At 35.0% G+C, this 27,204-nt stretch overlaps 1 protein-coding gene across 1 annotated transcript; it reads left to right on the forward strand.

Annotated features, from left to right (window-relative positions):
* Nucleotides 1–682: 682 nt before the first annotated feature.
* Nucleotides 683–26,815, forward strand: LOC138691966 (zinc finger protein 83-like). The gene is made up of 5 exons (XM_069814655.1): nucleotides 683–791; nucleotides 8,401–8,501; nucleotides 9,178–9,318; nucleotides 16,020–16,102; nucleotides 22,574–26,815. The coding sequence occupies exons 2-5, from the start codon at nucleotides 8,406–8,408 to the stop codon at nucleotides 23,952–23,954; spliced, it is 1,701 nt and encodes a 566-aa protein (XP_069670756.1). The 5' UTR covers nucleotides 683–791; nucleotides 8,401–8,405; the 3' UTR covers nucleotides 23,955–26,815.
* Nucleotides 26,816–27,204: the final 389 nt, after the last annotated feature.

Below are 27,204 nucleotides of genomic sequence, written 5' to 3' on the forward strand. Positions count from 1 at the left end.
ATAATTTGGATGCACACCTGAAGTTACAGAGACAGTCGTCTGTCAAGGCAGATCTTTATTTTTATAAATGATGTAGGCTAATTCTGCTAACGCCACGTTTTTTTTGGGGTAAAGTGTAGGTGATTATTAAAATTCCACAGGTATGAGCTGCTCTCAGGGTAACTTCTGTCGCTGGCATGATTACCTGCATTTTACTCTGATGGTAGGAAACCCCAATAGTTGATAAAGCCTTGTAAAATAAACCAATAAAAATGCAAAGCTACGAACTAATAGTAGTATCGCTTTGTGTGTCAAAAGGTCAGTAAGTCTTTGAGCTGCAGTAGAAAATTTAACTTGCAATACTAATGATGTTCTATTGTTAAACTTTGTTATTTTGTAGTTTTATGAACGATTGATTGTAAGTTTTACGAAATGAACCATTTCTCCTTATTGCGAATACGAAAGTCTGACTAGACGTGAAAGTGCAAGTAGCGTGACGAAAAATTTAGTACCGGTAGCTGAAGTGTGACTTTAATGATGTTCAATTGGTAACTTGTATCTGAATCATAACTCAGTTTGGCTCATAGACTCACTAAATAACCGGTTTGGCTCAAAGAGTTTGTAATATCTAATCTAGCATCATATTCCCGCCTCTCACGGCCCGTTTGATCGTCGTGCTTTGCCGTTTTATAGGTTAATAAGGTTTGGTATATATGCATAGTGTGCGCAATCCCAAATTATTACATAAAGTTTTGGTTGATATTTTGAAAGGAGAGGTGTTCGGTGTTTGGCTGTGTTACATTGTTGATTAGGTAGGTTGCAATTTGTTTACATTTAAGATATATTAAAGATGGAGGTGTATAATAAGTAAACATATGCATTAGTCTGAAATATACCATCATTCTATGTTGATTACGGTATGTGTAGTAGAGATGGGATAAACTGTTCTTTTTAAGAAGCTGTTCCAAAATAACAATTTCAAAGAAACAGTTTTATAAGAATATGTTTACAACATCAGTGTCAACTGTACCAGCTGTTTCATCTTCTCATCTGCTTCAGGGACATGTTTGAAAGCCCTTTAATCGTGTCTAAGTCAGCTGTTCAATGTATTATGCCGACGAAAGTCATTTTTCGTAGGTTGCTGTTAAAGAGTACAGTAAGTAACTACAATTCAAAATTAATCGATTTTAGTGAAAATAACGCATATAACCCTAGGAGCGTTTAATAACTGTAAGACATTAGGCGATAATATTTTTCGCGGTATATTAACAATTAAAACTATGTTAGGGCACCGTGAACATATTCTCCATCAATGGACGGCCAATAATAATTATACTTCGCACGAAAACATGACGACCTTCCCTCATACCCTTCACCAGTTAACTGCAGGCACGCGCAAGGGATAAACCCTTAGCCGAGTTGCCAATTCTTGAAGTCATTGTGATTTGCGAACGTTTTTCAAACTGTGTTCCGTGAAACCGCGATTTTCAGAAAGACTATATTATCTTTGTAAATATACCTTAATTTATAATTACTAAAACAAAATTGGTATAAAAATGAACAAACGTATTTTAAAAACACTTTATATTTATATTTTCACTAACATGTTTTGCCTAAATAAACAAAAAAATGTAGACTTCTATAATAAGTGTTAAATTCTCATGTTATTGAAGTTCCAGAATTTTGTACTTAATTAAGAATGTTGCGCTGGTAAAATTTTCTGAAACTGTGATCATTGAATAGTTATAGAATGTATAGTACAAAAGAGTAAAGTTAGATTTTATCTACTTCGCCTTGGGTGATAATTTCTACGAACGCATAAAATCTGTTTACTCTAGTGTGCTATACAATATTTTATTCATTACTGGTATGTAAATTTAATTTTAAATTGTAGGGCTTTTCTTTGTAATGTGTTGGCGAAGAAGTTCATATACATTCATTTTACTATTGCTAATATGTTGGTTGTCATGTAGAGAGTGATTTAAAAACATTTAATTCACTGCTGTAAGTTAGAAAACTTTTAAGCACTGCTGTGAATAATGTCATTATTTAGGTTGCTAAGGACGGTGTTGCTGTTGGCGATATCTCTTTCGCGTACTGTTCACATACTGTTCGGCGAAGTAAATCACGTATAAAATCGTCTATCTTACCGAATTCTGTTTTAATTTGTTTATTTTCTCTTTAGTTGGTGAACCGTAATTCTTAATTTCTATGCCCATATATCCAACTCCGCCGGTTGCGTCCGATGTTAAGTGATTAAGATTTATACTTATTAAACTGCCTGAACTTTCGATTACTTTATGGATAGAATTTCTAACGTTAGACACAATTTTAACACTTTGTTTTCTTAGCTACGCTCCTCTGCAAATAAGATACTCTGTTTTCTTCGACGGTGTTATTTGTTGTTCTTGTCGTGATGGTCCTGGATCTTCAGGTGTATCAGGAGGCCTGGCTGCGGATCATCTCCAACACTCATTAATCATGGCCGGAATAAATTAGACATATTGAAGCGCACAACGGTATAAAACAACACGTCGACAAATGTCTGAAAAGACACTAACGAGTGAAAGCTAAGAGGCAATGACTGCTATATTTGGCAATGCTGGGATCTATTGTATTTCTGCCACGCGGCTAGGGGTTGAGTAGAGGATGGGGGTTTATGAGGGATTACCAATTCCAAGAAGAGAGGCCGTCATGTTTCCGAGCCAAGTATAATATCACATTTATTAGAGAATTTGATTCGTACAATTAAATTGAGCGGTCCTACATAGGCTACTGTTGCACGAAGACCGTATGGAACCGATATTATATCTACTTTCGATTGGAGGTCGATGGTAGCGCTACATGTGGTCTTTGCAGACAGCAAAGAACAGGGAAGCTGTTTACAAATTGAACTGTTTATCTCTTGGAACCATGTGGAATGTTGAAGTGGTAACTAGAGCAACAACTGGAACAGTTAGAACAGGTTATTTGACGAAACAGTTTCAAAAAAAACTTCCTGCTTTTTTTTTACCCATCTCTAATGTGTAATCTATTACATCAATATCGCTACCGATATTTTACTGTTATTGTTGTAGTAAGAAGTATTACCTTGAACTGTGTAATGAAAACGAGATTTACTGTAAACCTAATTACTACGTTTATTTTGTTGAGTCAAATGAAAAGTCGCTGTTTCCGCTATCAATAAATTGGATGACGCAGTATGCCTATATGACGTCACATATATGCACAGCTTATAATCAAATGTGAAAAACTGTTTTAATAAGAAAGCGACAGTGTAACTTACCTCAATAAGATTAATAAAATATTAATTATAGTATTGCAGTGAATCGATTTAATATACGTACAGAAAAACAATTGATAGTGGGTAAGTGTAGCAACGCCATTATTCGAGTATTTATCATAATATTAGTTCCTTGTATAATATAAATTAATTAATTCATGAAGTGTTTGTCATATTAACTCTAATAAAGTTAATAGTACAGTTTTTATTATATAATAAAGTTATAGGCTATGTTTAATACTTTTGCAAGTATTTGATGTTAATTGTGCGTAAGTGTAATTTTTAAGGATTAGTTCCACGATTTCGTTCCGAAATGGATATGATAGTGGTTCACTAAATGAAAGAAGTGTGGGAGATGTGCCCTTTTAAAAAACAACATTATGCACTTGGAAACTTAGATGTTGGCTAAACTTCATCAATTAAGTTATTTCAGTCAAAGTTAAAGTTTCACTCTTGTATCAAATTAACTGCATTACCAGCAATGAAAATTAAACTTTCAATATATTTTTAAAGCTTGAATAGTTGCAAATCCTGGCATCTACACAACTAAATTATGATTTCAAAAGAGCAGCAGGTACAAAAGTAACTAATCATGTCACGAAGTGACAAATGTGGTGCAAAATCTATCACAGGCCAGAGTTTCAGCTTTGTGAAAGATTATTAAACAAGCTGTACAAAAGCATTATCGAATTTACAGCATATGGCAATTTCCCGTTGTGGAAGTGCAACAAAATTTGTCGAAATTTATAATTCTAAAGTCTGGTGGCATATTACTGTATAAGAAAAATCTGTGGAGAAAGCTAATGCCGAGCGTCATAAGAAGGTGTTCATTTACTTTCGGTAATTTATACCACTTTATTTATGGCAAGAAGCGTCCAGGAATTATTATTGCCTTACCATTCATCATTGGGTTTACCACTCACATCTTTGTTTTGCGTCACAATTATTGAACCGTCTAGTGTTATTGAGTATTATTCGGAAGGAAAACTCTGACTTAGAAAGGAAAAACTTAATGACGCAAAGAAACTAAAATAATACATTAAGGATAATGTTAAACTATTTTATGAGCAGACTGAACAGTGGACCCAATACTGATGTGAAAAAATCAAACACATCAATATAATATTATATTTTCATATTGCAATAATATAAATTTCAAATTGCTCAAATGCACGAGTATAGAGTATTACATATTAATTAATCTTGTTTCTCATACAAAACTCGTTTTTATTATATTTAAACAAAAAATCTCTTAAAATATATTTGTTGAAAGGGCGTATATCCAGCTAATTTAAGTGCCCCTTGTAAGGGCATGATTGATTTAATTTCCAAATACATTTCTCATGCATGTGAGTTAAATATAACTTCTTAATTTGAATGATTCAGAAAATTAATAAATTTAAATGATTAAGCAGGAATTACTTTTTTGTTTCATCTGTAAAATTTGCCTTCCGCCCTTTTAACAAACAGCTATTATTTTATAGCCAATATAGAAGCAGAGAAAAAAATGTAGTGTGAATGAAAGAATAGAAAGTGAAAGCAGGAAGCGATACTAAGTAATATTGTAATTTCTTACGAAGGACTGTAGTGAACACCACATTTCCACACATAACCTATTGTGAGTACAAAAGCGGCAAATGTGAGCTAACGACGTATTATGGTTAATTTGAGCCCGATCGCGAACCGGTGGCACCTTGCGAAAGACGAATTGGCAGCCACTTGCTTGGAGACGCCCAAGAGCCTCGTTGGGGGGGGGGGGGTTGTGATTCTTACCTGTTATATTTTGTTCGTTAGCCTGATCCCCATTTTTATAATAATAAGATGAAATGCGCATATTTATGTAAGAGTCCGTTTCCGCTAATGTCCTCTTGAAAATTTCTATGATTATAGCAGTGATAGTTTTCGCTAAACAAGCGCTATATAGTTCCCTTGCTTACTTACTTACTTACAAATGGCTTTTAAGGAACCTGAAGGTTCATTGCCGCCCTCACATAAGCCCGCCATCGGTCCCTATCCTGTGCAAGATTAATCCAGTCTCTATCATCACACCCCACCTCCGTCAAATCCATTTTAATATTATCCTCCCATCTACGTCTCGGCCTCCCTAAAGGTCTTTTTCCCTCCTGTCTCCCAACTAACACTCTATATGCATTTCTGGATTCGCCCATACGTGCTACATGCCCTGCCCATCTCAAACGTCTGGATTTTAAGTTCCTAACTATGTCAGGTGAAGAATACAATGCGTGCAGTTCTGTGTTATGTAACTTTCTCCATTCTCCTGTAACTTCATCCCGCTTGGCCCCAAATATTTTCCTAAGCACCTTATTCTCAAACACCCTTAACCTATTTTCCTCTCTCAGAGTGAGAGTCCAAGTTTCACAACCATACAGAACAACCGGTAATATAACTGTTTTATAAATTCTAACTTTCAGATTTTTGGACAGCAGACTGGATGATAAGAGCTTCTCAACTGAATAATAACAGGCATTTCCCATATTTATTCTGCGTTTAATTTCCTCCCAAGTGTCATTTATATTTTTCCACCTCTTCGAAGGATAAATCTCCAATTTTTATATTTCTATTTCGTATAATATTCTGGTCACGAGACATAATCATATACTTTGTCTTTTCGGGATTTACTTCCAAACCTATCTCTTTACTTGCTTCAAGTAAAATTTCCATGTTTTCCCTAATCGTTTGTGTATTTTCTCCTAACATATTCACTTCATCTGCATAGACAAGAAGCTGATGTAACCCGTTCAATTCCAAACCCTGCCTGTTATCCTGAACTTTCCTAATGGCATATTCTACAGCGAAGTTAAAAAGTAAAGGTGATAGTGCATCTCCCTGCTTTAGCCCGCAGTGAATTGGAAAAGCATCAGATAGAAACTGACCTATACGGACTCTGCTGTATGTGTCACTGAGACACATTTTAATTAATCGAACTAGTTTCTTGGGAATACCAAATTCAACAAGAATATCATATACTACTTCCCTCTTAACCGAGTCATATGCCTTTTTGAAATCTATGAATAACTGATGTACTGGACCCTTATACTCCCATTTTTTCTCCATTATCTGTCGAATACAAAAAATCTGATCAATAGTCGATATATTACGCCGAAAACTGCACTGATGATCCCCAATAATTTCATCTACGTACGGAGTTAATCTTCTCAAAAGAATATTGGACAAAATTTTGTACGACGTCAACAAAAGTGATATTCCTCGAAAGTTACCACAGTTGGTTTTGTCCCCCTTTTTAAAAATAGGTACAATTATTGACTCCTTCCATTGTTCTGGTACAATTTCCTATAGTTCCCTTGCTACTCCTCTTATACACTTTGCCTATAATACAAATCTGTGACAGGTTAGGTTTGTTTAATTTAGTCTCTTGTTATGCGTTGTATATACGATGAGGGGCATCTCGATGAAGTATTCCTGATAAATTCAACGATTTTCACTTTCGAAATTACCGGCACTACCTCAGCGCTAGTTTCATCCGGAATATAACTATCAAATCCTTACCATTGACGTTAAAATCATTGCTTACGCACTCGTCTTCTATTGTTGCAGTGTCGACAAGAGATCAAAATATTGATTTTTGTAATTTTTTTATCCGACACAATTTATTTATTCTGAATTCCAAGTACTAAAAACTGAGCAAATATATAAACACACAGTACTAATTTATTTTCACAAAAATCGAATGAATTTTATAACTGAAAAACATATACATAACACCAGAAGAAATGTCCCAACTCTTTTGACAGAACCTAAATGCCACACTACAGCAGGATTAAGACACAGTAGGAATTATGGACCAAGATTATACGATTCAGTATTGAAAAATAATCCAGACCTAAGCAATTTACACATTCTTAAGTTTAAAAATAAAGTGAAAATGTTTGTATGATATTTGATAAATTTTATTTTATTTATTTATTTTTAAGTGTTACTAGCATTATGTGGTACTAATTTTTATTGTATTTATCTAATGCATGTAACCTATAAGATAAAACATTGTAATAAATATTAATAGATAATTTTCTTAATTAATAACAGTATATATCTCCAATAAATGATTTCTTAGCATCGCCACAGATACACTTGATTGTACTTGTCACTATCTCTTGTCACTAGAGAGTTCTTGAAATTTATATTTTCCCCGCCATTCATAAAATATTTTGATATGATATCTCTTGCACAAAAGGGGAGATCTATAACTGAAACTTGGTTAAATTATTTCAGTATTATTTGTATTTATCCTGGTAATAATGAACAGTTTGACTCGTAGACATTTTGTTTTTGCAGCATTAACTTCCCATGATTGTACGAGAAGATTCGAAGAGAACGGCAGTTACGTAGACTTTCAGCTCCCCCCTACTACCAATAATGCATAACACAATGTTAATACGGCGGTTGCTGTCGTCTGCGATACAACGAACTTTTCTGTTGATTTTCGAGTTCATTTTTTTTTTCCCGGTTTTTATATGCTTATTTAAGTTGTGTTAACTCTCGCCAAGTGGTTTTATATTTTATTTTATCCGTCTTAGTATTGATTTTATTATTGTAAATATTTTTGTTTTATCACTAATATTATTACGATTATGATGATGATTATTATTATTATTATTATTATTATTATTATCATTATTATCATTATTATTATTATTATTATTATTATTATTATTATTAATGAATTATTTTGTATTACTATCTTTGTATCATCTCCGTCACGATTATTCTATTATTATTATTATTATTATTATTATTATTATTATTATTATTATTATTATTGTTACTATTATTTCTATCATCAGCATTATTATTTGATCTCTGTAAAATTTATGTAGACTACTGGACTGACCCGAGCACGAGCATATGCTCATTCCGGGTATCTATTCATATGTATTCATTTCAAATGTAAATTGTAAATAAATTTGAATTTGAATGTGTTTCGTCATGGGGCTACCGTGAAATCTACAAGTTACATTAGTAATCTTATAGAACAGCTCTTGTGTAGAAATGTGTTTGAGGAAATGGGATTCGAATTTGATGGTTGTAACTTGTAGTAAGTATTTTCTCAGCAGTTCAGTTTCTGTAATCTTTGGCAATCACATAACCTCTTCTTTCAGTTGTGATGGATTTGACAAAGATGGAGCCTGAGCATGATCCTTTGGGCTTAGTACCGCATGATAACAGATGCAGAATGGAAGAGAATAAGACTTCATCAGAGGTAAACAGAAAAGTCTTTCTATGTATTTTGTTTTTGTGTGTGTTTGTCGAACAGTGGAAAAAGCATACATTTCACACTATACATTCAGTAGAATCAGAATCCAGTGCTGTTGCTGTGTGGTTACATGCCATAATGAATTGGTCTGGCGTTATGAAGTGCGTGTTGGTTCAACTCCCCACATACGAAGAAATTTTCACACGAAAGTGAAAGTAGTCCGTGTGACCACTGTTCTTTCTGCATGATGATCGAATATTAATTCAATCGTTCCTAAGACCATATTGAACAGCTCAACTTCCGTATGAAACTTAGATGATCCTTGCATATCATGTAACAGAGATTTTGCTATGTACCCCATAACATTTTGTTCTGAATTATAATTTCTAAGACGTAATTGTATTCAGGCCAGTGCAATATGATATCCTACATCGGTCACGTTTTTTCACTCGATAAGTATTTATGAAATACATTCTACCACTTACTCACAAGTAAATATGTCACTGTCCTTTAATTAAATATGTGGAAAAGCTTAAATCTACGTTGTTTCTATTATTGACGTACACATTATGATTCACTTTAGCCAATGACTGCAATACAGAACTAAATTCGCGGGTGTTACACATCAAATCGCCTTTAAATCAGCTAATAAAAGTATTCACGATGTTTTTTTGTTCTATAGGAAGGGAATTTACCTCATCTGGAAGTGTCTGGCATTAAGACAGAATGCGTGGACCACAGTTACGATATCAAAACAGAGATAGAGGTTGAAGACACCACACTAGAGCCTATTAGTTTTTTTATGGTGAAATCTGAAGTTGAGGTAAGTAGTTCAATGTCAGTATACAATTATACCAGTAGTGCATTTTAAAGTGTGGCAGACCTGAATTCTGTTAACCATAATGTACAGAACTTACACGGTATTCATTTTAGATTTGAAATAAAATAATAATTCTCGGAAATATATTTCTGGTCTTGAACAGAGAATTATCTTGAATAATCGGAAGAAATTGTACCTAGGGACAGACTTGTGTTTAAGTTTGCGAATTTTTAATTTACTGATCTAGCAGTTAATATGCTGGTCTTTGAATCATGGGATCAAACCAGAGCCATCTTCAGTTACAAGCCGGATCATGGTTAGGTTTGGCAACACTGAGTGGAGGCAGGCGGAGGCGAAATAAAGGCACGACGTTTGACGTTTTAGTGCTTTGATTTCGTTGTCACATGTACATTTTCGACATTAATTGATACAGAACTAAGTGCATATGATCAAGATTCAGCGTGTTGATGTACGTAATTTATTAATGAATGCGAAATGGTGTGTTATTTGAATTTCAGAATATTGCGTAAGTACTTGCATACAGCCACTTATAACTTAAAAAAATTAAAAGCATACGCGTTTTTATTGATAGTACAAGGCAAAATAAATAAATACTTAAAGAAATGTTACTTGTACAAAAAATAAATAAAATAACGACGTACTTTCGCAATACCCCATTACAATCAATTAACCATTATGTGGCTAGTAAATTGACAATGTTTTGCCGCTTAATGTTGTTTCACCTCTGACGTGAAAGGTCTAGGATATCATATACATTTTAATTTCATGTGATTATCTGTCGTGTTTTTCTATAAATATTTCAGATGTCCAGGAAGCCAGTTTTAGTTTGAACCTCGCCAGTCACCATAACAATACTGTTATCCAAAATTATTTTTTATAAACTTTATAAAATAGGTATAATTTTAAATAAATATAACTACAGAAAACAAGCTAAGAACGTAAATTATGCAAATAAAATAAAAATGTAAACAGAAGAAACTATTGACATACTATAAAAAAGTATGAGGATGTAAATAGAGTTAGGCCAAGTATAAAGATCTATGAAAAAATGAAGAAACATACCTTCAACATAATACATAACAAAACACATAATTACCCATTAAATATGTGCCAATTAGCGTAAACTCAGCGAACTTTAAATCCTGTAAATACGAAGTGAAAAGAAACATGTTTGTAACTAATATATTGCGAAAGAAATAATGTTAATAAAGAAACCTTGAAAACCAACAAATTGAGTGTATGCACTAACAAATTATAGGTATTTCTGACGTATATCAGGCATTTCGAATCTTCAACAAAACTGCAACTTATTTTATGTGACCACAAAACAGCTGTTTACAATGAACTTGAAAATCAACGGCGTAACTTTATTGATATAGCAGGCGAGACCCAACAATTTGGCTAGAAACACACCACAAACCACAAGTAAGACTAGAAAAATGTATTTGAATAATTTCGAGGGAAAAATTGTTCCGGAGCCGGGTATCGAACCCGGGACCTTTGGTTTAACGTACCAACGCTCTACCACTGAGCTACTCGGGAACTCTAACCGACACCGATCCAATTTTTCCCTCGAAATTATTCAAATCAACTTTACCGGGAGTTATACCTGAAAATCTTGATTTGCATAATACACGTCACTGTTCGTTAACAGAAAACCACAATTTAAGTCACACGGAGTTAGTGTGCACTCGAAGTTGGTTGCTTGACGGTTGTCAGCCCACTTTGAGATCTGTGGATATAGAGGGAAAAATTGGATCGGTGTCGGTTAGAGTTCCCGAGTAGCTCAGTGGTAGAGCGTTGGTACGTTAAACCAAAGGTCCCGGGTTCGATACCCGGCTCCGGAACAATTTTTCCCTCGAAATTATTCAAATCAACTTTACAGGGAGTTATACCTGAAAATCTTGATTTGTAGAAAAATGTACTTTATACAATATTTAATATTTAGAAGAATTGTCAATCACTTTGCCATTAATAATAACCGTAAAAATTCCTGACGACTGCAGCCATATTTTCATTTATTGTCTTGTTTTTATCGCCAACACGAACTTAGTTTATAATACATCAACAATGAACATTTGGTACGACCGCGAACATAATTCCATCGACTCACACATATATTGTAACATTAATTTACATTGAAAATCGGCATTAGCACAAACACGTGTTCTGTGTGGTAGGCCTCCTGATGACAGTTAATTACAGTGTTGCCAATGTATGGCTCCGGCTTGTAATTGAAGAAGGCTCTGGTTCAAACACTTTATGCAAACAATCAAAGTCAGAAGTCCTCTAGTCTTTATTAAAAATTGAATTTAAAAAGTTATAGTATTAATAATAATGATAATAATAATGTGTGTGTAATGCCTACCCACTTCACTTTGCATACTGCAGATAGATGGCAGGACTGTGACCCATTTTCAAGTTGCACACAAATTTGGCGAGTCATGTTATGTATGATTTATAATCTGTTAAGAGTTATTTCGTGTGTGTGTATGTTAAGTGTTCGTGTAAGTGTAGTGGAAGGAATAGGTGAGGAAGGGAGAAGGGGAAACCCGGCGCAGGCACGTAGCCTACTCCTGTCGAATAGCGCCAAGGGGGCCGCCAGGTTTAATGTCCCTATCCGATGGACGAATCATTATCAACAGTGAATTATCCCTTCCCTTAATATGCTTTGCAGAGAGATTTGGGATTTAACCCAGTCATATTATGCACAATTTAGTGATTACAAGTTGTGCACCACCATCTCTCCTAGTCCCGAGGTAGGAATTTTACATGAAAATTTCTGCCCCCGCTGGGAATCGAACCCGGTCCGTCTAGTCTGGAAGCAGACACGTTACCACAGAGCTAACTCAGTGGACTGATAATTATAATAATATTAATATTATTATTATTATTATTATTATTATTATTATTATTATTATTATTATTATTATTATTATTATTATTATTACCGTTATATTCTTTATAAAAGTGTTGAGCGTCTTCTGTTACATACAACTCTGTTGATCAGCTCATCTGCTGTCGCCTTGATTCAGAATGGATATTCGATATTCACATTTTTTTTTATAATTTTCTATACTCACAGTTTTACACCATTTCTTATCCTCTTCGATGTGCCATAATTTTTTGTATCTGCCACCAAATTGCTTCTTCAATTGTTTTCATAGCTTGCACATTGACGACAAATTCCAGCTTCCATACCTCAATTCATTTGTAATTATGAAAATCTTCTGAATCTGCAGTAACAATCTGTATTACAAATTAATTTGTAAGACCCGTAACACACTTGAAGAGTTTTCGCCAGCGAGAAATATATTGCGAGAAAATGAAAAAATTGATAACATGGATTCAAATGGACGTCCACACACTGGAAGAGATTCTCACTCGAGGCAAAAACCTCGCGCGAGTTTATCACTGGAATCGGTAGCTCAGCGAATTTTCTTGACACATTTATCAAAGATGTTTGACATTTATACTCTTTATGACGATTGAATGTAGAAAAAGATATCACAGGTGGAGATGAATTGTATTGTTTTTATTTGAAAATGAGAAGAGATGGTTGATAATTGCAGTCAGAAACTTATCGAAATTGTACAATGTCACCCATAGGCCTATTTATATGATACACGGGATGAAAACTATAAAAACACGAAACTTAAAGAAGAAATCTGGAGACAAATATCAGATTATCTGAAAATAAATGGGGTTATATTTTATTTTGATGAGATTTAATAGTATTAATTAAACATTTGAAATAATGTATCTGTATGTCTTAACTGTTTACATAATTTTAATCAGAATATAGCAAAGAATTCTCTATCAAATCATGAAGAACAAAAAACTGAGGTCCATTCAACCTGAAACAACGCCTAAACGTATCATCATTCAAATCGAAACTAAGGTCCAGAACTCGCCCTTATTTTCGTAAGATACAATGTGATTTTCAGATATTTCTGGCTTTAATTTTAGGCCTACTTTTTCTTTTCATTAACTAAATATGTTCATGTAACTCCATTTCCTCATCATCTGAATACTCAGATTCAACATAGCGTTCGTACGTAATTTGTAAAGTACGACAATATACTTACAGGTTATATATTTACGTAAATACATAACCTATAATATTTCCCCCAAGGAGTGATTACTATAATCAGATAAATCCTTTCTGCATGAAGGCAGTGCATAGATGATCATAGCGAGGTGTGATCTGTGATAGCGAGAACTCGCCAAGTGTGTGGAGGAAGGCTCTTCGCCTCTTTCTCGCAACGCATTTCTCGCTAGCGAAAACTCTTCAAGTGTGTTACGGGCCTAAGTGTGGTGGAAAAACCTTTCTTTTCTGCTTTGTTATGTAAAAGGAAGAAGTGTTAGAGACTCTGCATTTTGAGGTAATAAAACTTTCAACAGAGAAAAATGTTAATGTTCCAGTATGCATTTTATTTACTTCAAATATTTTCGCAAATTCTGGTTACGTATTTTGCAGTCCATTTATACATGACATGCACTTATTGACAAGGTCGCAACTTGACTCAAATGTGTTACGATAGAAGCAAATATCCTGAGTTTAAGATCGGATGTATACAGGATGTAAAGCAATGGAGTTTGGATGAACTAATTTTGGATTTTGTGTAAAAGCCATTACAACCTTTCTGAAGAGATGGATTGGATTCATTGGTCTCGGTAGCGTAGTTGGTATAGCGCCGGCCTTCTATGCTCGAGGTTGCGGGTTCGATCCCTTCCCTGGCATATGGCATTTTAGTGTGTTTAAATGCGAGAGGCTTATCTCATTACATATACTGGCATGTAAAAGAACTCTTGTGGAACAAAATTCTGGCACACTTGCGACGCTGATATGACTTCTGCAGTTGCGAGCGTCGTAAAATAAACCATAATTTAATTTTAGATTGGATTCACTGGGTTTGAATCGTGAGGTGTTTGACATAGTAAACCAGGGAAGAGACGATATTGGCTCCCAATCGTGGTAGAAGAGCTCGACCTTGATCACGAGCGCATAGCGCATCACTACGTAGCGTCGTGACGTAGACATCAGGGATGTACATGCATATGGAACGAATAAAGGCAGCAATTATTACAATAACTTGCGTTACTAAATTTCTGGCTATGTAATAGAGCTAATTATTCAGTTATTTAATATATACATGCACATATATAAACAAATCGCGAAGGGAAGGGTTTTTTCGGAACAAAAAGAGAACTAGGAAAAGTTAATTGTATGTAAACCATTTTCTTGTTTTTATTTTATTTTATTGGGTTATTTTACGACGCTTTGTCAACATCTAGGTTATTTAGCGTCTGAGTGATATGAAGGTGATAATGCCGGTGAAATGAGTCCGGGGTCCAGTACCGAAAGTTACCGAGCTTTGGCTCGTATTGGGTTGAGGGAAAACCCCGGAAAAAACCTCAACCAAGTAACTTGCCCCGACCGGGATTCGAACCCGGGCCACCAGGTTTCGCGGCCAGACGCGCTGACTGTTACTCCACAGGTGTGGACATTTTTTTTTCTTGTTAAAAGCAATTATTTATTATGTAAATACTTCACTTCATTGGTTAGGAGAAACTAATAGGGTCTACCTGCTCGACGTGTGTGATCTCTAAGTACTTTTGAGTATTTGTTGAAAAAATAATAATGGCAATATTGATTGAAATAGAGTATATTGATTGTGTGATTGTGAAATGTAGTCCTTACTCTCCAGTCGTGATTATGTAACGAGTTTTCTTAGAGTGATTTGTGAGATGCACGTAACACGAAAAATCAAATTGATTAAATTAAGATATTGAGAGCCATCGTAATTTTTGGGGTCAATCATTTAAGGAGATATGTATGACTTTTAAGACTTCCACAATTTTCGGCCGAAATTTGTGAAATTTAAACTATATAAACAGATTTATAATAATATCATTTGTACAAAATTTGGTGCGATTAGGTCTAATAGCTTTGAAATTAAATTTTTAGGTATATTTTATATTGACGTTACTAAAAAAGCTCCTTGCATCAATGTTTTCAAAATGTTTAGTTCATATTTGCTGAAAATCTTGAAAATAGTTATTGGAATAAAAGTGAATTGGCTTTTTGAGCTTAGTAATAGTATAAGTTAAAGTGCAATCAAAGATAAAATATTATTTCTAAATTAAAGAAACACGTAGTCTAATAAAAGTAAATATCCAGAAACAAGCAACAAATAAAACATCAACAATACATTTAAAATAAAGAAATAAAAGGAATCAAGATACAATCTACTGACCCAAATATAAATTAATTTACCTTCGATATCAATTCCGAAATCAATTTATTTCTCTCTTCTCCTGAATAATGCCTATATTTTTTTTTTCATGTTGCGTCTCATAATGCAGTTTTATGTTGCTTTTTTTTCCAAATGATTTTTTTTACACAACAACACTGGACTTCATCACCATTTTCGAAGCATAAATATTGTATCTTCCACTCTTCCTTGAAAGCTTTAAGCGCTTCCGTTCCGTCATGATGCGCTGTGTTCTAAGATCTGTACATCCTTTAGCAATGTTTACAGGTAAAAGAGCTCCGCATGCGTGCAGCGGGCATAAAAGAGCTCTCGCTCGAAATTATTCGTCACCATCGCAAGACTGTATTAAACCAGTGACCCATATGGTCAGTTAAAGCTCTCTTCATCATTTACTCACTTTTCCAGGAAGATTTGTTCGATGTGGAGAGAGTTCAGCAGGAAATTAAAGTGGAAGTATCTTCAGAAGAGGATGAAGTGTTGACTGAGAGGTGAGTGTATTGTGTTGGTTTTGCTTTTTTGATTCTTTCAGAACTTCATTTATTGAGGACGTAGGGAATAAATCTTATAATTTATGATATGTATCTTGGTACTGAAATGACTTAGGATTCACTAAAACATCATTTCCATGACAACTGAAACACTGCAACTCCTACTATATCTGCTGCTTTATTATTCTGCTGTAGAGATGGGAAGTCCGATTCATTTTGAAGAATCGGTTCAATAAGAACAATTCCCTAAAATGATTCGTTCATTTGATTCACAAATGTTCCGATAAAGTATGAACGAAATACACACTGGATTTTTATTTTTATTCAGCGATACCTTTCGTTCGTTACTACAATATTTACTTCACATTCTCGTTTTGCTCACTAGATTACAGCACATCACAGTTCACTACATTAGTGGTAAATTGGTACTGGTTGCAAAGATGTATTAAAGACATAGTAATAAACTTAAAAGGGATAGAGAAATGAGTACTGGTATATAAAAAAGTTTAATTTTTCCTACATTATGTGACTGTACTGTAATGTTATAAAGTTATAATAGTTAGGCTACATAATCATTATTCAGTAATGAAAAATAGAGATCAAATAATTAAACAGGTCACAGATTTTACAGTTTGAACAGCAAAAGGAAGTTGAGAAAATTTGAATAAAACATAAAAATTCAGTTAAGTCTACTTAATTGGTGTGTGTTTTCCTTATCTCTTTTACATTTTTTGTCTAAAAATATTATACAAATGGTTGTGCGTTGTAATATTCAAAAGTTTTGTTTTTTAATTTTCCTGTAGGTCTAACTTGATATTTTTAAACTTATGGTAGGCTCATTTTCTATATTTCATAAATGGTTGGTGATTTTGTCTTATTCTGTCTAGGGCAAATATGTTTCTTTAAGTACATGATAAGAAATACTAGCTTTTGTATCCATGTGATTAATTTAGACATGAATATGAACAAGTTCGCCTATACCGGTATAAGTTTAATTAAGACCATCTCGTTCTATGCGATTAATAACAGCTGATTTTAGCAAAGTTCCTCGACCAGCTACCAGATGTCGCAAATATCGCAGCGTATGAAACGAGCACGTCTGTTACTGGGCGGACCAATAAGGAACCTGGATTCAGAAGATTCAATGTAGAAAACGATTCATAACGCGTGAGAACCGAGAAGACGTTCGATTCAACTTTTGATTCAGGAAGGAGTCGATTTATTTCGTTTACTGAATCATGATTCGCTCGTTCGGTTCAATGATTCTTTCATTATGAACGATTCGTTCATAATCTCCCCACCACTATTCTGCTGTCCTTAGAGAACCATGATCGTTTAAGGTACGATGACGTCACTCGCTGTACCTACTTTCTTTACCTTGTGCTGTATTCCACACACACAGACACGCTGTGTATAAGATTCATCTAGTAAGAGTTGTGGTAGCTCATGGAAGGGTGCAATAGATACCAGATTCAAGTGCTGCACAGATCTCATTGCTGAAGATAGATCAGGATGTGACCACTTATCACGATTATTTTTAATGATGCTAATCATAATATCAATAAAGGTTCTCCTTCCATTTGTCGGTTTGCTGCGTACAAGTGTTGCATACCGTATGAGGAACCCATGCCTGATTTGGATCTCAATGCTTCACACCAAATAACGTAAATATGCTATATTTAGAGACTCTGAAATAGGTTTCCTACTTGCTTTAACTGTGTACTCACCACATACGTAGCAAAATGTGTCGCAATGATTCAATTAAAGCTGTTGTGAGGTAGCCATTAGTTTGTGACCCACCAACTCCAGAAATGAAACGATGTAATTTTACACGATTTTAACTTTGGTATAATCAATAACTTACAATTCAGAATCTAATGTTTCGTAGTAAACATAAATACTGCTTAATATGCACGAGAAAAACAAAAACTTGGGAAAAGAAGAACAAACTTCGATGAGTAAAGGCTCATTCACAATGAAAATTAAACATAACCTAAGCGTTAACTTAAGCATATAAACGTTACGGTAAAATCAAGAAGTCATACCATCATTCACGATGGGAACATAAACATAACAGCAGACATACTTGGTAACCATGGAAACATAACAAAGACGCTTTTTTTTTCATATTCTGTCGTATACTTCAGCGCTCCACGATTGTGTTCTGTTTGCAAATCACGTAAGCATAAGCATGAAAGTTTGGAGTTTGCAAACTTTCATGTTAACGTCTTACGGTAATGTTTATGTTAATGCTTATGTGAATCATTGTGAATGATCCCATTTGGTAGCCTGGGCGCAAACTTCTGTGTTTATGTTATGGTTATGTTTAATTTTCATTGTGAATGGGTATTTATTGTATATAAAGACGAAATCTAAGTTTTGTGTAGTTTGTCCCGTGTCATTGTCTGAATCAGTACCCCTAAAAACCCCAGTAACATGTATTAAAAGCAAAGCCTTTAAGGCTCATTCACAATGAAAATTAAACATAACGTAAGCATTATCTTAAGCATATAAACGTTACGGTAAAATCAAGAAGTCATACCATCATTCACGATGGGAACATAAACATGACAGCAAACATACTTGGTAACCATGGAAACATAACCACGCCATTTCATTATATTCTGTCGTATACTTCAGCGCTCCACGATTGTGTTCTGTTTGCATGGAGTATACGAACTTCCATGTTAACGTCTTACGATAATGTTTATGTCAATGCTTATGTGAATCATTGTGAACGATCCCATTTGGTAGCCTGGGCGCAAACTTCTCTTTTTGTGTTACGGTTATGTTTAATTTTCATTGTGAATTGGCCTTTATTGTATATAAAGACGAAATGTAAGTTTTGTGTAGTTTCTCCAGTGTCATTGTCTGAATCAGTACCCCAAAAAACCCCAGTAATATGTATTTTGAATTTTATTTCAACTCAACAATAGGATTTTATTCTTCCAACAATAATTCCGTTCTACAATTCACCTTAAACGCTCTCGTCAACAATAGGATTTTCACTCAACACAGTATTCGTTATAGCACTCCACTGACGGCAATGACAATTTACTTGAACTATTACGAACAACAATGAACTATTAATCTTAACTAATATTTACAAAGCACTATTTACAAATCAGAACTATCTGTTCTCAGTTCACAGTTCTTCTAGTTCAGTCACTCGAGTTCACAGTATCTAGAACCACAGACCTTCAGAGACAGTCCACTGTACTCGAACTCAGGTCCCTCCAACTGCGGTCCACTCAGGCCTTCGGATGCTGATACAGTAGCGGACGCACACTTGAGTCGAACTCCGGTACACAAGACTGGCTTGCTTGCTCTGGCTTACTCACTGACTGAATAACTGAAAAACTGCTAAAGTTCGCTCGCGTTTCTTCTTTTATAGCTAAACTATCGTTGCGAGAAAGTACGAGTTCTGGATAGTTCGCGATATTTCGACGCGTGTGTCCATTCTCGAATCATCTCGCACGCTGCTGCTCCCCTCCTTCACAGCGCGTAGCCATGCCCCAGGAGGCAGATGCGCGCGCAACCCGCCCAACACAAGGCCGACTTAGCCTCTCCTCCGTCGGTCGTGAGATCGAATCTCACGTGGCGTCACAGTATTAAAAGAAATGCACCAAAAAAGTGTATTTTCGCCTCTATTGTTATCAAATATTGTGAGTAATACCACAGTCTATTATATACAGTCAATACGTCTATTATAAACGAAGCTCAATACGTAGTAAATATGCATCTATAGATAGTTGCTAACTACTAGGATCGCTACTATCGCCTCATTACAGAATAGTACCGGCACAGTCTATTGTTTCTTGTACCCTCAACAACTCAACCTTCGTGACTGTATATACTAAACTGTGGTAATACTATTGAAAAAGATATATATCTGTGCTTTTGATATTAAATTATTCCACTTCTTTAAATGCTTAGGAATTATGAGACCTGCTACTCAATGACTACTCAAATAAAATCAAGGCTTTATTAATTGCTATAGTAGTGGTGCTACTGATTGAATATGAGAGTACACTTTTTTTTCATCATCTTCACTTCATAGTTTAGGCTCAGTGCCTGTTCCGTCTTCACATTTTATTCAGTTCCACCTCTTCCGAGGACGTTCGACATCTCTTTTGCCTTTAGGTTGGTACTGTTGCATCAGAGCTGGAATTCTTTCATTATCCATTCTTTCCACTTTTCTTTATAATGTCATCTTTTTCCTTTATGTTGTATATATTTAATTCTTTACGGATATCCTCATTTCTTATCAGATCCCTTCTTGTGCATCCCTTTACTCTGTGAAGAAACCTCATCTCTGCAGCCTGTAATTTACTTTTATCTCGTTCTTTAATTATCCATGATTCGCTTCCATATGTCAACACGGGTACTGCCATAGTTTTATATATCTTTAGTTTTATTTCTTTTCTAGTTTTATTTTTTAGTGTTCTATTTATTGTTCCGCATATCCACTGGAATTTGCTTATTTTGTTGTCTACGTCATAAGTTACATTACAACCTAAATATTCGAAATGAGATATTTGTTCTATGGGCTTATTATCAACTATTAATTTTGTACGAATTGGAAATTTACCACAGTGGGCCATTGCTTTAGTTTTATCAGTTGATATGTTCAAATTATAGTTTTCTTTTCCTAGTAGGTGTAGTTTGTGAATGGCATATTGCAATTTTTCTTCACTGTCTTGTATTAATGTTACATCATCGGCAAACATTAGAACATTTAAAAATGTATCTTTACTAATCTTTATACCAGGATTCACCTCCATTTTCCATTCTTTATTTAAGTCATCTAGATATATGTTGAAGAGACTAGGTGATAGGCTACAACCTTGTCTGAGTCCTTGATTTATTCTTATTTCTTCTGCTTTCGATGTTCCTGTGTTTATTATATCTTTGTATCTGTGTAGAGGCATTTACTTATTTCTATTAATTGTGGAGGGTAACCTTTATTGTACATTATTTTCCATAATTTGTAATTGAAATTAAATTTCAATATATATCCTGAAAAAAATCAGGAAGAGAGCAACTTTTTTCGTATGTACAGTAGCGTGCAAATTAATCCGTACACGACATATTTTTACATGTTCTGTCATTGTTGGACTCACAGCTGCTCATACCGCTTTAATTGACATCTGTAGTACGTGTAATTACTGTTGAAGGTCTGTCGTTATTATTTTTTTATAATATGTGACATTTTGCCTGTCGTTTTGTACTTATAAGCATTTCAGTTGTGTTGAATACTTAATACTGCAATCCTGTGTACATTCTGTCGTCATCACAAATGGATACAACTCCACGAAAACGGTCTAAAATTATAACATTAGCAGAGCATTCTTCTATGACACAGAGGCAAATTGCTGCAGAATGTCACATCGGTTTGGCTACTGTTAATTCGATCATAAAACAATACAGGGAGACTGGATCCATCACACCCCAGAAAAAAGGAAACTGTGGTCGGAAAAGGAAGACTTCACCTGCAGATGATCGTTTAATTGTCAGGAAAAGTAAATTAAATCCTAGACTAACTGCTGTCGACTTAACCCTCGAGTTAATGGCTACCACTGGGGCGAATATTCACGTCACAACAGTGCGGCGTAGGCTTTTGGAAGCTGGACGAAGGGCTCGTAAGCCTGTTAAGAAGCAACTGCTAACCCCTGTTATGTGCAAAAAACACTTAATGAGGGCAAAATTACATCAACACTGGACAGTGAATGACTGGAGGAATGTACTTTTTTCCAATGAGTCTCATTTCGAGGTCCACGGCCACCATGTAACAGCAGCTCATCTCCAACAAGCACCCAAATACCCCCCTAAAGTAATGTTTTGAGGTTGTTTTACACATGAAGGGCCTGGAGCATTAATACCTATCAAGGGAGTGATGAATTCTGACAAATATATTCACTTATTGGAAACAAGAATCGTACCCCAGCTGCAAAAATCATTTCCGGAAGGCAGATGTATATTCCAACAAGACCTGGCACCATGCCATACGTCTCGAAAAACTACAGAATTCTTCAACAAAAAGTATATTCAGGTACTCTCCTGGCCAGGCAAGTCACCCGACATCAACCCCATTGAGAACTTGTGGTCAATTTTGAAAAAAAGAATGCAAAAAATGGATTGTTCTACAAAGAAGAAGATGATTTCTGCCCTCATTGGTGTTTGGTTTCGCGATGAACAAATGAAGAATATTTGTGGGAAATTAGTGGAATCCATGCCAAATCGTCTCAGAGCTGTTATTAGGAACAAGGAAGGCCATATAGATTACTGAGGTATGTCTTAGATCCTTTTTTTTTTATCCCGTTTCAGTGTTTTTGCATAAGTAATTACGTTGGTCGGATTAATTTGCACGCTACTGTATTTGTGTATGTGTGTGTAATGTAATCATTGGTATATATTGTTCTCACCACATTAATTATTGTCGAGACCGATAAATTTTTATATTCATTTCAGTATTGTGGCTAATGTTGAGAAGAACGTGTCACAAGAACGCACCAGAATTGATCATGAAGAAGACAATATCATACAAGTGGGTAACCACAGTCAAGGCTGTTCAAGCATTATTGACGTCAGCAATAATTGCATCAAGTGTAATATATGCAAGGAGGTTTTTCCAACACAGGAATCTTTGAAACTTCATTTTCATACACACGAAATAAAGTCATTCAAGTGCGATGTGTGTGGACTGTGTTTCTCATCGTCGTCTCATTTAGGAGTACATGCTCGCATACACAAACGGGAAAAGCCATTCAAATGCGAAGTGTGTGGAAAGTTTTTCTCAACAATGTCACATTTGAGCGAACATGTTCGCGTACACACAGACGAAAGGCCATTCAAATGCGAAGTATGTGGAAAATGTTTCACCACGCCGTCAAATTGTAATAAACACGTTCGCTTACACACAGGCGAAAAGCCATACAAATGCGAAGTATGTGGAAAGTGTTTCACAACGACGTCAAGTTTGAACAAACATTTTCGCTTGCACATAGGCGATAGGCCTTTCAAGTGCGAGCTGTGTGGAAAGTGTTTCTTAACAATGTCACATGCAAGCATACATTCTCGCTCGCACACAGGGGAAAGGCCATTCAAATGCGAAGTGTGTGGAAAGTGTTTCTTAACGTCTTCAGGTTTGAACAAACACGTTCGCTTGCACACAGGCGAAAAGCCATTCAAATGCGAGCAGTGTGGAAAGTGTTGTACAACGTTGTCACATTTAAGCGATCATGTTCGCATACACACAGGCGAAAGGCCATTCAAATGCGAAGTGTGTGGAAAGTGTTTCTCAGCATCGTCAAATTTAAACAAACATGTTCTCTTGCACAGAGGCGAAAAGCCATTCAAATGTGATCTGTGTGATAAGTGTTGTTCATCATCGTCACATTTGCGCGAACATTATCGCATACACACAGGCGAAAGGCCATTTAAATGCGAAATGTGTGAAAAGAGTTTCTGTACGCCGTCAGGTTTAAACAAACACGCTCACTTGCATACAGGCGACAGGCCATTCAAATGCGAAGTATGTGGAAAGTGTTTCTCAACAAAGTCACGTATAAACATACATAGTCGCGTACACACAGGCGAAAGGCCATTCAAATGCGAAGTATGTGGAAAGTGTTTCCAAACGTCGTCTTCTTTAAACAAACATGTTCGCTTGCACACTGGCGAAATCCCATTCGAATGCGAAGTGTGTGGAAAGCGTTTTTCTTTATTGTCATATTTAAAAAAACATGCTCGCCTCCACACGGGCGAAAAACCATTCAAATGTCAGGAATGTGGAAAGTGTTTTTCAGTATTGTCTAATTTAAATAGACATGCTCGCATACACACTGGATAATGGGTTTTGGAATGCGTGGTTCGGAGAAAGTGTTTCTTATTAACTTCAAATTTAAGCAGACGAAAGCCATTCACATGCGAGGTGTGAGGAAATTGTTTCAATGAGGCTTTTAAAGAAAAACATGTTCTCTACAAGTGTGTTGTGTGTGTGAAAAGTGGTTCTCACATTCGGGAAAATTAAAAAGACTAACGCGTACTGCGAATGCGATATAAACGCGAGTTATGTAGAAAATGTTTCCCACAGTTTCTGCGGAAATAGTTATCTGAGATCGAGATGTCGAATATCGCATGTTCCTTCACACAGACGAAACGCCTTTCAAATGTGATACCTGCGGAATTTGTTTTACGTGTGAACTAAAAGCCATAAGTGTTTACACATTAGACTAGCTTTAAAATAATGTGTAAATTTCTGCAGGAAAATTTGTGAAGATTTTTTAGTTTCTTGCTTTCATATTCGGCAACTGCAGCCATCCACAAAGAGAACGATGTTTGCTTTGCGTAAGGTTACTATTTTCATTTATATTAGCTGCTATGTGCGCAAGTGTGTTTAGCATTTTTTTCTCTGATTTTTTTTCTAAATCAAAACAAGAATAGTCCACAGACTGCAAACACAGGGTCTTTCTGACAAAGCGTTCCTCAAACTAACTACAAGAAGCTACCAATACATTCCTTTCATGGTCTTAACAACTGGTTTTCTACAATACGCATCCTCGATTGTAACTCAACGTCACTGTATGTTTGCCTTTACTCGTGAGTGTAAACTTTGTGAAAGTGATTTCTCTCTATGATATATTGCAAGGATCATTTGGTCTGTTGCCATAGATTTGAAAGAAGATAAATGTTTATATCGTACACAATTTGGGACATTGAAAGAGTAAAAATACAAATTTACTTTTCTTCACAGCGAACCTTTTTCTAAGGAATTTAGTATTGTAATATATTCCCATTGAGGAACCGATGCATTATAGGACGCACTCCGAGTATTCCATATATCGATTATATATTCTATACTTTCGATTATTATATCAAGTATGCCATCTTAACAAAACTAAAGCATACTACAAACATGTATCATTTAATAAAACCAACAACAATGAAATTAAGCTCATATTAGTCACCTTTGTTATACAATATATTATATTTTATTCAAGATATAAGTTAAAGAAACAAACCAAAACTAAACTTAAACGTAAAATATTTTACCAAAAATTTAATATGGTCCACGTAAAATACTAATTTTACTCCAGTTATACTCCAGTTTTAGTCCTGAGAAAATGGTAGTCTATCGCAAAACACTTTTTCGCTAGAATTTTCCCTGGACAGAAGAATTAAACGAAAAATCTGTGTAAAAATTAGCATTTTACCATGGACATCACTGGAGATGTTCCCTTTCATTTTCTCCGTTATTAAAGTGATTTCACACAGTGCTACGACATGATGTTCCTGTGTTTATCATTTAATATCTTGTATTTCCATTGACATCTCCAGATGAGTGCATCTCGTTTGCTTATACATTTCTTCAAACTCATCTCGGAATTACATGTTTCGCAGAACATTTTACTCCTAAATAAACCACAATCACATTTAAAAAAACCATAGAATTTATCTGTATTCATGGGTAAAGCAAATAAAAAGGTTTTCCTTATGATTTCATAATTTTCCATTTACATTTTAAGCGAATAGGAAGAATTTGATCAACTTCTTTTGGATATTTAACTACAGCATTCGAAATTGCCGCCAGGATTAAAATCAAACTAATTTACAACAATATTCGTTGGGTGGTAACATAATAAAAACGATATATATCGATAATTTAATTGATCGAAACGCTACTTCCGTTGACCTTTTTTTGTGGCTTTCCATATTCTCATATATAGGGTGGATCCTATAATGCATCTGTTCCATCATTGGTTTTGCTCATAGAATTTTTAGATGGTTTTGCGATAAGTTCTGTTAAAATACGAACACGGAAGACTGACTAGTGTAGAAGTTGACTAACGAACAGTTCAGTAAACAGTTCCCAGTTCCTGACGTTTATCGCAACCATGGCACCATAGTCCTCTGCCTGAGGTTCTAGCTCTTATGTACATCTATTATCATGCACTGCATCTCAATTGATATGTCAGAGGAAGAACAATTGTTTTTATGCCTGGTTATCTGATGTCTGATTAGTGTAACATTTAGCTATTCAGCGATATACCTAATGGAGTGTGAAAGCAAATGGCCAGTCTACCACATTATCTCCTGGCCAAGTTGCCTCATAAATTGTTGCTTTTGCTTTCACGTGTAAAGTTCAGACCTTGTCCTAGGACAGTCAACTAAACAACAAACCATGGCATCATCTGACTACTACAGCGTCATAGTCGTTATACAAAATGGCGGATAGCGCTTGAAATTCACCTCTCATGTGGTTGCTACTAATGCCAATTCGCTGCTAGGAGCACTGTCCTGTTCTAGATATTCGTAACAGAACACTTAAATTACATTCACATTTGGGGCATTTAGAGGGCTTATTAAATGCTTCATGCAGTATTATATAAATAATAATGCCCTTTTCCAACTTCTGTTTCACAATTATATTAAAATTAATGGTTGTCAATCTTAATATTAAAAGATATTACTTTTGTAATATAAACTAAGGCATTACCTTACTGTTGTTCAATTCTTACACCATATATTTTCGGAAGTAATGAAAGAAACAACACATTTTACATCAGTACAGTAACCTACCCTTTTCAGGTATTTATGATGTTGTAGAAAACAAAAAATATTAGTTAGTGAATAAAAATAGAGTAAGATGTTCCATTGAATTGAGGTACTGTATTACCTTTCAGTTCCCTGAATTCATAACTTAAGAATTTGTAAATAGACCAAACTCTCTCGTTAAAAAAATATATTGACAAGTATTATGATTTTTGCTAATTGATAGGAAACTGAGGTAACTAAGCATGAGAAGTAAAATTGCGAGTTTTTTTTTTCTTGCAGACATTGCAGTGGTGAAGTAATTATCCAATAGTTCTGCTGATTAATCTGTAGTGGACGTTAGTAGCAATCAAATTATATGAGAAAAGTATTCTACAATATATGTGATTAAAAATGGTTTACTGTTGTGTACCACTCTCCAAATCGAACCACTGTAAAGAATTTGATTTCTTTTATTATTTCCACAAGAGCTGTACTAAGGAAAAGAGGTGTTTAACCATTTATCTCCAAGCAAAAACATTCCGATTCTGAAGCAGACAATTCAGATA

The sequence above is a fragment of the Periplaneta americana genome, chromosome 16 (genome assembly GCF_040183065.1).
Source record: "Periplaneta americana isolate PAMFEO1 chromosome 16, P.americana_PAMFEO1_priV1, whole genome shotgun sequence".
In the NCBI taxonomy this organism is placed as follows: domain Eukaryota; kingdom Metazoa; phylum Arthropoda; class Insecta; order Blattodea; family Blattidae; genus Periplaneta; species Periplaneta americana.